We start from the raw sequence: 12,375 nt of genomic DNA on the forward strand, positions 1-12,375 counted from the left end.
CATACAACAGTTCACATCATTTTCTTGGCCTTCAGGAGGAAGTACAACTGTGTACGGCAGTGATGTGTCAGAGAAATCTACCTGGCTCTGTAAGCTTAGTTGAGTGGATATCTACATGCAGAAAGCAAATATCTTTGGTCCGACACTAATTGCCTCCCAATAGTCTTCCCGTATTATCATTATTGAGGGTTTCCCATTGGAAAATCCATATCCATGGTTAAATCTGTTCTCTCTGCAAAGCTGACTAAATATGACTGGAAGCCCCCAGAACACCAAACATCTAAAATCAGCATGCAGGTGAACTAACAGCAACCTTCAGTGCCAGCAAACAAAAAGTCTCCTCAAATTGACATAAAAAGAGAAAAAAACCTGGAAATACTCAGGTCTGACACCATCACGGAGAAACAGAGTTAATCAGCTAAATTCTTGGGCCTTGCTGATGTCGGGAATGGAGATGGTTGGGGCCACAAAGCTACGATGTCGGCCAGCGTATTAGCTTACCCAATTTGTTGCTGATATCAGCCATTTCAGCTGACGTTGGTTTGACACCGGTAAGGCTGCTAGGTTCCGGGAAGCGGGCAAGTAGTTAGACAATTAAAGGTAGGTAATGGAGGCCGACTGGTATTTTCCAGTCAGCCTTCAGTTTCCCAAAATGTTGGAGAGCAGATCAACTGTCTGGAGGCAGGCACCTACTGTCGGGCTAGGGTGCCTGTGCTCCAGGCAGGCCTGCAGGGCCTTCCTGCCTGCTTCGGACAGGGTAGAGCCAAAGGCTGCCATGTAGAAAGGCTAGCCCCCCACCACCAGCACCCCCAACCCAATCCCAAATGCTAACAGTGACGACCAGGCTGCTTTTTATAATTTTATTTTACTACCATTTTGGAAAAGTGGCCTAGATGGCTCATTTTCTTGAAATATCTTCCCAATGACTTGTGTTGTAGCTGGCTGCTCCCCTAAAGCTGCAAGGACTTTGATTGGCCCTCCAGCTTTGAGGACTGGCCCACTACCCTTAATTGTACAGGGAACCTGTAGCCATGCCAATTAAGGGCTCACTCACATGAAAGTCCTTGTTTCAATCAGTTTCCCACTGGAAATAGGTTCAGGAATTGAAAACAGTCCAAACTCCTTAACCCCCTCCATAGTGAAAATTCAGCTCAATGTTTCAAACTGATGATCTTTCATCAGAACTGGAAAATGTTGGAGATGTGCCAATTTTTAAGCAAATACAGAGGCAGGCAAAGGGTAGAGCAAAGTACAAGATGGAAGATCTGTGATAGGGTGGCAACCATGTCAGGCAAATCACTGTGCTACTCATGCACAATTTATGTGAGTGGCAATTTTAATTTGGGCCTAATTTGGAGAGGAAGCTAGAGACATTGTTGGCCAGGCCCCCATTTAAACATGGCAGAGCATGCTGTGGGCAGTGTTAATTCTGGGCCAGATTAGTGGTGGTGAGTTTATTTGATCTATATATGAGCAGCTTTAGCCATCAATACTCAACTCATTCTTAACAAATTTAGTTTATTAATAGGCATGACTACTATACTAAAAGATTGTAACAATATCTAATTGAATGATTTGGCTGTACTATTCACTACATCGTGATTTAAGAAACATAAATTCACACAGCATTTTACATGTGCTTTGATGCAATGATAAAATAATGAAGGAGAGCAGGGAGTGAAACAACTGCAATAGCTTTGGTAGAACTTATTACCTTATCCCCACAGGCCAATTAACCCAGCCTCATGGAGACGGAGTCGGAAGTGGGGTGGCCTGGAAAATAAGTGGAAATCAGGTTGACTCCCTGTCTGGGGTCTTCGCCAGGGTTGGCTGGGAACCAGATCTGCCTGAACAACAGAAGTGGGGGTCCCATTCAGGCAATTAAGAGACCATTTTGAGATGTCACGGTTCTTTCCTGCTGTTGGAGCATCACCCTGCTGAATGTAGCAGGCTGGGTGGCCATCGGAGGTGGAGCCTCCACGTCCAATGATGATGCCATGGTAATGAAAGGCCGCAACTACGTCCATCACTACTCCTGCTGAGTGGTTTCCCTTCCATCTCAATAGCCCTACTGTTCTCAGGCCTCTTTATTTGATGATTTAAATGCGTGCGACTGAATGTGCCTCCATGTTGAGGGGCCCTCGTCTCACCTGTCTGCTTCACTAGTGCCCACATCTTTTGATGGGGCTGCTGGCCTGACATCGCTGCTGGCCCTCTGATTGGATCCCCAGCCTTGGACACCCATCCACAGTCCTTAATAGGGTGGCGAGCACGGAGGCAGCCAATTAAGTGGCCACCTTCCAGAAGGTTACTGCAGGATATGGGACTTCCATACAGGCTTGAAGTCAGGGTGCTGTTGCCCACTGGAAAATTGAAGCCAAGTTCTCCAGGGCCAGAATTTTCTCATCGGTGTGTGGGGCCGGGTATCACCATGCACCATCACGATATCTAGGTGGGCAGGCACGCTATGATCTCCGATGCGTGCCTGCCATTAATTAACGAGCCACTTACGGCCCTTGAGGCAGCAATTGTTGGGGATTTTTTGGGGCCCATGTGATCTTCAGGTCATTGCACCGGCAATGACAAGCGGGTAGGCTACCTTTGTATAAGCCTCATCCACGAGCGGGATAAGAGGGGTGAGTGGGGTTGTGAGTGTTATTTGTCCGACATTTAATGCTTAAGGTTACTGATACTTGCTTGTGGAGTAGGAATACTTCAAAACTCCTCACAGCTGCTTGGGCAGGAGTAATAGTAAGGGGCCGCAGAAGACACCACTATCCTGCTGCCAGGGTATACAGGCAGCGAAGCAGCTACCTCAATATGTCTGAGGTGCAGTGCCGAAGGAGGTTCCGTCTCTCAAGGGTAGGAACATTAACTAAGGGCCTTGTCAATAAAGCTCAATATCAAATAACTCACTCATAACATCATGGGTTCCATCCACCTGCAGAAGTAAGGAATCATCTTGAGCCATGCTCACATATCAAAATTTCATGATTTAACAAAATGAAGTACAAAAAAAAAATTACAAAGGTGTTACGCATCACACAAAGTGGTCATGAGCTAATAGTGGGGCAACATAAAACCACCAGTGAGAAACCCGTGGTGTGCCTAAGGTGCCTTAAGTTTACGTTTGTGGATGCTATGTCTAGGTGCTCCCCCCTCACTGGCACTGGCATCTGAGACAGCCTGCTCACTGTGCTGTCCTGTTGGCCTCGATGACCTTGGCGGGCGTCCTCTGGCCCATGAAGCCTTTGATGGCCTCACCTGGGAGGGAGTGGCCAGTTCCACGGTTGGCATCTCCCCAGTCGCGGCAGCCTCATTGGATCCCACGGTCACTGGCAGAGGGGCGGAGGAGCTGCTGCCCTCATCCGGAGTGCCCTGAGAGGAGCCCACAGAGATGACAGGCAGCTCCTGTGCCGACGTGAAGTCGCTTCGGACCTCCCCGCTCATCGTGGATAGATGGGCACCGAGCTGGGACATTTGGTGCCCAAACCATCTCCCACACGCACTGGCCAGCTGAGGTCAATGCCGCTGTGAGAGCTTGCAGTTCTGAGCACATCCCCAGGAAGCCCTGATTGTTCTCCTGGAGGAGCCTCTCCACGAGAGTCACCACTCTCTCCATGGAGGAAGCATGGCACTCGGCCATGAGGCTCATTGCATCAGTGATGCTCCATGTGGACTCTTCCAGCATACCAATCCATCTGCTGCCCTTGATGCTCCACGTGCTTGTGCCTCCTTGCTTTGCAAGGTTAGACCGTGTGGTGCCAAATGTGATGGAGGCAGAATTTGGACAAGGGGGGTTCAGCCCTGGCTTGTTTGGTGAGTGTGCGCAGCTGCGGGGTAATAAAGAACTGGAGTCCTGCAATGTCCCACTCTGGCTGGGTGCAGGGACGCGATGGGAATCCAGGGTGGATTGATCAATGCTCTTCTCTCCTTTTCAGGAGAAGACCGTACACAATAACGTTGAGCGGAAGCGGACTGGCGGAGGCCAGGCCCAGTTGGCCATTGTGACACCATGCCACGCATAGCCTTGTGTAACTCCGCCAGATCTTCATGTGTACCTTGCTGCACTTCCAGCCTCACGGACGACTGCAGAGGCACATCATCAGCCACCGACTGAGCGTGTGCCTGGTCCCCTGCAGTCCTCCGACTGCCGGCGCCATGGGCACTGTCTGCCTCCGCCCACACCTCAAGAGGGTGTGAAGCGCCCTCATCGCTGTGCCCCGGGACAGTGACCGATGATCTAATTCCCACCGAAGTGCTAGTATCTGCGCTGGTGCCTGCCTGGCAGAGATGTGACGCTGGTGAGGCGAAATGTTCAGGGCCCTCGGGTATGAGAGGTGGCCCCTCAGCCTCCTCCTCCTGGTCCTGCTCCAGTGATGCTGAAAGGAAGAACAAGGACATTTGATTAATTAAAGTGGAGACAATGTCAATGTGCATGCCTGTCCCCCGGATCAGTATGTGCTCATCCTTCCATAATCAATGGTCAACCCATGTTGCAAGCTTCTATCAGTGAGCATTTTTCAGTGCCATGGCTGCTGGGACACACATAGTGACCTCAGTGCTTGGCAATCTTAACTCCCCGTGGCACCCCAGCCTCATCCCCACCAGTGGACCTGGGCACATGGCTCCTCTTCAGATCCATCGCCTCTTGCTTGTATCTGATCGCGATGGCCAACTGAGCATGGCCTCCACCAGTCCGCATCCACTTGGCAGCATTGATTAGCCCACCCTGTACCTGGATTCCTATCGCATCCCTGCCACCCCAACCAGAGTGGGACATTCGCAGGGCTCCAATGATTCGTCATCCCACAGCTGCCGCACACTCACAGCAAGAAGCCAGGCTGACCCCCTCCTTGCCCACATGCTGCATCCATCACATTAGCACCACACAGTCTAACCTTGCAAAGCAAGGACGCACAAGCACGTGGAACGCCAAGTGCAGCAGATGGATTAGTGCCCCGTCACCTGGAAGTTCCCCTCCCAGCATGTCAGCACCCTGACTTTGACACGTTTTGTAGTTCCAGCACTGCGCCTAGGTACAGATCCTTGAAGTTGCCTCCAAAACTGTACTCTGGGTGTCAGTGCCACACATGCTGCGGGTGCAGAACCCATCTCAGCGCTATCCTCTCAGGGTGACCTAGGCATGGGCAATATCTGCTGGCCCACCCAGTGAAGGATACATGACGTGAAGGATTCAATGTTGTAACTGCACTCAGAGTTGGCGGGGGTGGGGGCTTGGGGGCTTAGGTGACCCATGCCAACATGGCACTCACCCTTCCCAAGCACAAGAGGTCATTGAATCACTTGTGACACTGGACCCATGTGCGTCACACCATGTCATGGGAGCTGACTGTGTCCGCCATCTCTTCCCAGGCACGCTTGGTCAGGTGGGGGGTCTTCCGCCTCCCGTCCCTCGGAACGAGGACCTCCCACTGTGCTGCCACCTCCTCCAGGAAGGCAGCTAGGCACTCATCAAAAAACCGAGGGGTACACTGCCCCGCTGCTCTTCCCTTTGGCCTGGCCTGCTCTCCAACAGTGCTCTGGGGAGCCCTTCTACTGGCCATGATGAACAGCCAGGCTGCCAGCACTTGAACAGGCCGCTGGGTCACCATTGGACCCAACGGTCATTGCACTCCCACCGCCGCCCGCCCACTCCTGCTATCCTCAGGAGCCGCGCTTCACGCTGGGCGGGCCTTAATTGGCTCTCCTGCGTCAAAATGGCGGTGGTGAGCCATTCGCGAGCAGCAATCAGCTCTGCGACGGCCGCACCTGCTCCCGACCGGCCTGCCCAACGGGGAGAAAATTCCTCCCCCGCAAGCGTGTGACCTGAGAAATGATGACTTGTTTTCCCAAAGTGGTTAGGTTGGGCAATGCAGATTCCTGGAGAAACTGAAGTATTATCAACTGTACAGAATATTTCTTTATTTACTAAGGTAAGGGTTAAATGATTACGTTGCATGAACTTAGCAATATACAAAATAATGATCAATTCGATGTTTCCATATTCTGGGACTTCATTTCCTTTGCTCCCCATCCAATGTTCGTCCGATGGTTGTTTCTGTCTTGTATTCATCTGGAGGCACAGCTGCATTCAGATGAATCTCTGACTTGGGTTCATTTACATGGCTCAGTCTTCATCCCAGCATGAAACACCCCAAGAAATTTCAGGGTGCCCAAGTCAGCTGGCGTGCTGGGAGTTTAGATGATGCTGCAGATGCCTGCTCACTTTGGGGCTTCTGGCTGCTGTCAAAAACTATAACCAGATGTTCTTCGGGCCTCTTTTTCCCTCTTGCTGGACCTGAAGAATAAAATAAAACATACTCAGCCTAAGGTGTATTAGAAAGCTGCTGGCAAACCCTTTTTACATTCTCCATCTGAAGGGGCTGCCTGTAACCTTTAAAGCTCACTTTCCTTGAACAAATCTGTTAGGAAGAAATTCAAGAGAATAATGCAGCAGATTTTTAATGTTACCACTATATCATCAACAGTTAATTTAAATGCCCAGGTGAGAGTTCCTTCCTGTAATGGAGATTCCCCGAATATAAGTATTCACAGCAAAGGGGACAGAGACCTGGGGCAAAATTTTCCATTTGAGGTTGGGATCCAGATGTTCAGAACAAATGTGGGTCCCGACCCCACAGCATGCTGGGAATAGTCACCTGACAATGATTTTTGTAGGAATGACCAATTAATGACCAGAAGGTTCAGTCACCTTCCAATTCAAGATGGCGGGTCGGCTTTTGAGGTTGGAGGGCCGATAGGAAGCCAACAATGACACATGAACAGCCCCACCACCAAAGGCAAAGCAGCAGATTCCTAAATAGAAAGGGAGTCAGCTCCTGAGGATGGGATATCCTCTGAAGACCAGGTAATAAAATTTGAATTAAAAAAGATCACAGCCGTGATCGTGAAGGGTCAGCTCTCCACTGGAGGGCCAGTGGATGCAGCTGTGGCCTGGCAGCTGAGACGGGTGCGGGGGAGATTCTCTAGTGGGCTGAAGCATATCCTCCCACTACCACCGCCCCCCCTGCCGCTGGCAAGCAGCCTTGTTTCAATGGCAGTGTTTTGGTCACAGTGTGGAGTCCACCTGCCAACTGGAAAATTCCAGCCAACACAGGAAAATTGATTGTGCCAGACCGGTCTTCTCGAAAATGGCTCAGGTGGCATGGTGAGAACAAACCAGCACACTGACTGGCAGCAGGAAATTCTAGACGCATCCACCTCCAGTCCTGCCTCCATCAGGCCTCAAATATTCTGCCTCTGGTGTGCTATAATGGGTTTTCCTCTTTGTTTTACACCAGACAAGGGTATAATGCAAAAAAAAACATTTCCATTATGTATCACTATGCTAGACAATATTCCTTGAGCACAAGAAGGTGTGGAAGTTACCTGTTGCTTAAAATCTGGCAATGCCACTTCATAGGAGCTGGAGGAGTGTCAGGTTGGGTTGAATTGATTCACTCTCTGGTTTTCAGTGTCTCCCTCCACACTCATTCACATTTTGCCAATATACTGGTGCACTAAGACACTGCACCACCTTAGTAACTTGCTTGTTAAATTATCTATTTCATTTTTGTCCATGTTTTAACATTGATGACCAGTTGAAATCCTAGATATTTCTATTCATGATGAAAAAGAAACTATAGGGATGAATGTTGACTTTGGAATTAGCACAAAAAACAAGTACTTTGAAGTTAAATTTCTATACTCTTCAGCATCCTGTTTTACAATAAGTATCTACCTATGTATAAAATATATTTGTATTAATTATGTGACAGTTGCAGAGACTTCCTGTCAATTTTTTTCAATTAAAATTTACTATGTTCATGCTTATAATGAAAGCTGTGGCTGAAATTTTATGCACCCACCCCCGGGAGTGGCAAAAAGGTGGGGGAGAGGGGCATAACATCAGGTGGGATAGCAGGGGAGGCACCATGCCCACTTGCCATGGTTGGTGTTTTACTATGGGTGGGGTAGGTGACAGGTGGTCTGCCCACCCTTGAGTCAATTGAAGGCTTTAAGTAGACAATTAATGGCTACTTAAGGGCTCCTTCCTGCCAACACTAGTATTTTACCAGTGGTGGATGGTGTCCACATCCTGGTAAACCCTAGTGGCCTGGCTGTGGGCCACACTACTGCTGGAGGAAGTATTCTTTTGAGTTTGGCCATAAAATTTATAATAGAGATATAGTGGAGGGAGCTTTAATCTGTTCTTGTGTTGGGAACATTCATTGTTGGGTCATCAAAGTAACAAAGGGTTCCTTTCAACACTGTTAAAATCCCTCATCTCAATTGAGTTAAAAACAATGAAATAGATTTTCCTCTCCCTCCTTGCTAATGTTTTATTTTAATGTTTTAAATTATTTCAATAACGTAGTTATTTAGCTTGGCAGAGACCAGCAGTAAGTTAGATTGGTGGCTGACACAGTCATCAAAATGCTGCTGCTATGGTTTGACAGGCCCTAAATGATGCTTAATCAAGGACACTTGGGCCTGGATTTTCACAAGTCAGGTTGACTCTGGAACCCTTTCAAAATGGTGGGAAGATCCCAATTCCCCGGTTTCCTGACCCCATTCCCAGGCTGTTTGATTTTCGAGAGTGCCTTTAAAGGGTTGGGGCTGGTTCATGCCAAAATCCCGCATCCAGCATTCTTGACCTGGCTGATTTCATTGCAGAGATAGGTATTGCCTACTCCTCTGTGATTTTTTTGGAGTCAGGCCAGGTGTTTAAAGAGTCGTGGTTCACAACCTCTTAGAGGAGCTGTGAACCCTAGTCTCCATGAAGGTATGAAGGTACCTTTTAAAGGGAAGTTCAAAAGATCCCCTCATGTCCCCTTTGCCAAGTTACATTCCCCATCCACTCCCATGGCCCTTCATGCCCCCTATGACAAGCTCTGCCCTTCCACTCAATCCCTATGGGCCCTCATGCTCCCTATGCCGAGCAATGGCACTTACATCCCTATTGACCCACTGTACTGTTTGTAGAACCAATGAGCCCTATAGTGTGATGTGGCATGTACAAAAAAACTTTGAAAAAATGTAATTCATTGAGAGGTCTCCCCTTTTGAAAAAAAAAGTCTTAAGTACAAACTAATAAAAGTGTCAATTATCCAGGGCCTTTGAAGTTTCAAAAAACAAAAATGACAAACCCTTGAAACCACTTGTGTAAACAAACATTATGAAATTGACCGCAGAGACCTGAGAGCCTAAGCTGTCAATCAAATAATATTTCCTCTGGGGAGCAAGCATTCTCATATTTAATAGCTGTCTGAGCTCTCAGCCAAGCATACATATGAGATCTGGCTGACAGCCCAGACAATTATTATAATATGAGAACACCTGCTCACCAAAGAAAATATTATTTGATTGACACCTCATGGTCTCTGACCTCTGCTGTCAATTTTACAATGTTTGTTTACACAAGTTAAGTGGTTTCAAGGATTTGTGGTTATTGGTTTTTGAAACTTCAAAGGGTCTGGATGATTGACAGCTTTATTAGCTTGTACTTCAGGCATTTTTCTCAATAGGACAAAGTCCTCAATGAATGCCTTTTTTGAAGGGTTTTTTTTACACATGCCACTTTACATTATAGGGTTCATTGGTTCTACAAAGTGTACAGTGGGTTAATGGGGATGGAAGTACCATAGCTTGGCATAGGGGGCATGAGGTGCCATGGATGGTGTATGGGAGTATTTAAAGGGTGAAGGGGGTGTGAAGGGTGAGGAATTGAATTTGTGTTACTTCAACCTTATCCCAGATCTTCCCTTTTGTTCTTCTTCCACCTACCTGCTTCCAACAGTATAAAGCTCATCACATTTCTACCTTCCTTCAGTTCTGAAGAAGAACCATATTGGACTCAAAATGTTAACTCTGTTTCTATCTCCACAGATGCTACCAGACTTGCTGAGCATTTCCAGCACTTCCTGTTTTTACAACACAAAAGTTGTCTTTTTACATTATGCTAAAATGCTGTGACCATTTTAAATGAAGTGTGGCTTAATATGATGCTTTTCATTAGTGAATGGAAATTAATTTTAAGCCAACTTAAAATATATATTTTCCACACTTAATATATTCCAGGTTCGGCCAGATAAATTAAATACAGTGTATGATATTATTCGAGTACCAGATGTTCGCACTACAGTTTATGATGTAATTTGCCATTCACCAAAGACATCCTGATGCCTGATCACAACAGGTAGAAATGGCTTTCATTTTGAATTTACTAATTAGTTATATTGCAGTTCCTTATTTATAAAAATATTCAGCAGAGATTAGATGACATGCTCTGTTAGATTGTTGAGATGAAAGCCTTTTATTTCTGATGTCTGGAGAAATACTATTACAGTAAAGATGTTTTACTACAGCTGAAGTTAAGTCACAGCTATTTAAATAGTGCAGTGCAGCTTTAGCCTGTGGGGGAGATTTTCAACTTGCATACAAATCTGTTGTAAAGTGGATAGGGAATCTGATATGGGCAAGAGACATGAATCCATATTCAGTTTGTGCCACATTTCCATTTGATGGGTTAGCTGGCAGCACGACACATGCTGGTTAGTGGCAGCTTGCTTATTTGAAGGGGACAAGAGTTCAGGTCAGAACTCTTTGAGGTTAGTCTTCTTACCATCTCAAGTACACTCAGTGGATGACCAGTACCCTTCCAGCTCAAATGTTATTACCACTGGGATAGCAGCTTTAGTTTTGGAATTAGTTTGATAGCATTATAAAAACAACATTTGGTACTGAACCGTAATTGTGTAGTTTCTTTGGATTGCTTTTCAGACATCCTGCTTCATGATGTGGTAGAAATAACTATACTGTTGATTAAATTGAAGGCATTCGTCTAGAGGATTGGAAGACTGGGTTAGATGATAGGAGGGCATTTGATGTGGGGGGATGGGAGAGGTATGATTTTGGTGTGGAGGTTGGAAGGCATGATTCTACCAAAGCATTCATTGATAATTTGATGCCATAAAGTTCTGGTAACTGTCAGGATTGTCATACAGTCATAGGAGAGAATTTTCCCTCCATCAGGCGGGTTGTGCGGCTCAGGTGGGGGCGGGTGTGGACCCGATCTGCACCCCCGATCGGTTCCATGCCCCCATTTTACATGGGTGGGCCAATTATTTTACATGGGCTCAACCGCTGCCTGGGAGACATGGCCAGCAAAAGCAAAAAGACTGCAGCCCCTCACTTCGACGACGGGTCCTTCGAGCGACTGCTGGATGATCTGGTGGCCCGACATGATGTGCTCTATCCCCGCTCTGGCTGCAGGATGGGTAGCAATGTCACCAACCCGGCTTGGGAGACAATGGAAGCGGTGGTCAGCGCAAACGCCCTACAGAGGAGGACAGCCACCCAGTGCCACAAAAGGATAAATGATCTCCTCCGTTCCGCCAGGGTAACTCACTCTTTTCATCACTCCCAACTTACAAACCCATCACACACCCACAGGGTCCTCACTCACTGCCAGTGCAAGGGACATCATCATTCACCCTTTCACACACACCATCATTATCCTCATCCTGTCCATGGGACCACTCACCACCCACACAGGCCAAGCATTCTTATCATCTGGCCTGGCAGGAGTCCTGATACACTCTCCCCATCTCTATCCATGCAGGACAAACTGGCTCACAACAGGAAGGAAAGGTTGCAGACAGGTGGAGGGATGCCGGAAATCAAAGCTCTGACAGAATTTGAAAACAAAGCCATCCAGCTGGCCAGCGATGACTGGGACCAGTCCTGTGCTGATGGTGAGGTCGGCGCTGCTCTACCAAGTGAGGATCCAACAGTGCAACATCCATCAGACAACCATGCTGTGAGTGATGTGTCCTGTTTCACAGGCCACTGCCATGCACTAATTATCTCCCTTTGCTTCCACAGGAACATCTGGGAAGCAGCCGACAGAGTCCATGTCCCAGAGCCTCCAATCAAGCCCCGAAGAAACCTCTGTGAAGAGGAAACTGAAGGCACCCTCCCTGAAGTCACATCACAGCGCTCACCCACATCCTCCACCAGCCCAGAGACCCACACCTCATTGGGACCTAACTTTAGAGTAGCCTCGGGATCACAATCTTGTGAGCACATTGCACTTTCTAATCCACAGCAGGCGGAGGCAGGGACTTCCCAGGACCCCGGCACTCGGAGGACTGCTGGAGGCCAGAACATTGCTGAGTCTGAGTCAGATGACGAGTCTCTGGACTCGGTCCTGTCACAGTTGCTGGAGCTGCAAAGGCAAGCTCGGGAACATCAGGAAGGGATGTCCACTGCACCCCTCAGATTGCAAGGCATGATGGAGGAGTCCGTCCATCTTCAGCTGAGGTGATAGCGCCGGCATTGCAACACATCAAGGTCAACACTGGCAGGATG

General features: G+C 47.8%; 1 protein-coding gene across 1 annotated transcript in view; it reads left to right on the forward strand.

Annotated features, from left to right (window-relative positions):
• Positions 1-10,199, forward strand: part of hepacam2 (HEPACAM family member 2) — a 182,191-nt gene extending 171,992 nt beyond the window's left edge. Inside the window, exon 9 of the mRNA XM_078538751.1 lies at positions 10,084-10,199. Coding sequence (XP_078394877.1) covers positions 10,084-10,185 — 102 coding nt within the window. The 3' untranslated portion in view covers positions 10,186-10,199. The remainder of the gene's footprint in view (positions 1-10,083) is intronic.
• The last annotated feature ends 2,176 nt before the right edge of the window (positions 10,200-12,375 follow it).

The sequence above is a fragment of the Cetorhinus maximus genome, chromosome 3, assembly GCF_964194155.1.
Source record: "Cetorhinus maximus chromosome 3, sCetMax3.hap1.1, whole genome shotgun sequence".
Lineage (NCBI taxonomy): Eukaryota > Metazoa > Chordata > Chondrichthyes > Lamniformes > Cetorhinidae > Cetorhinus > Cetorhinus maximus.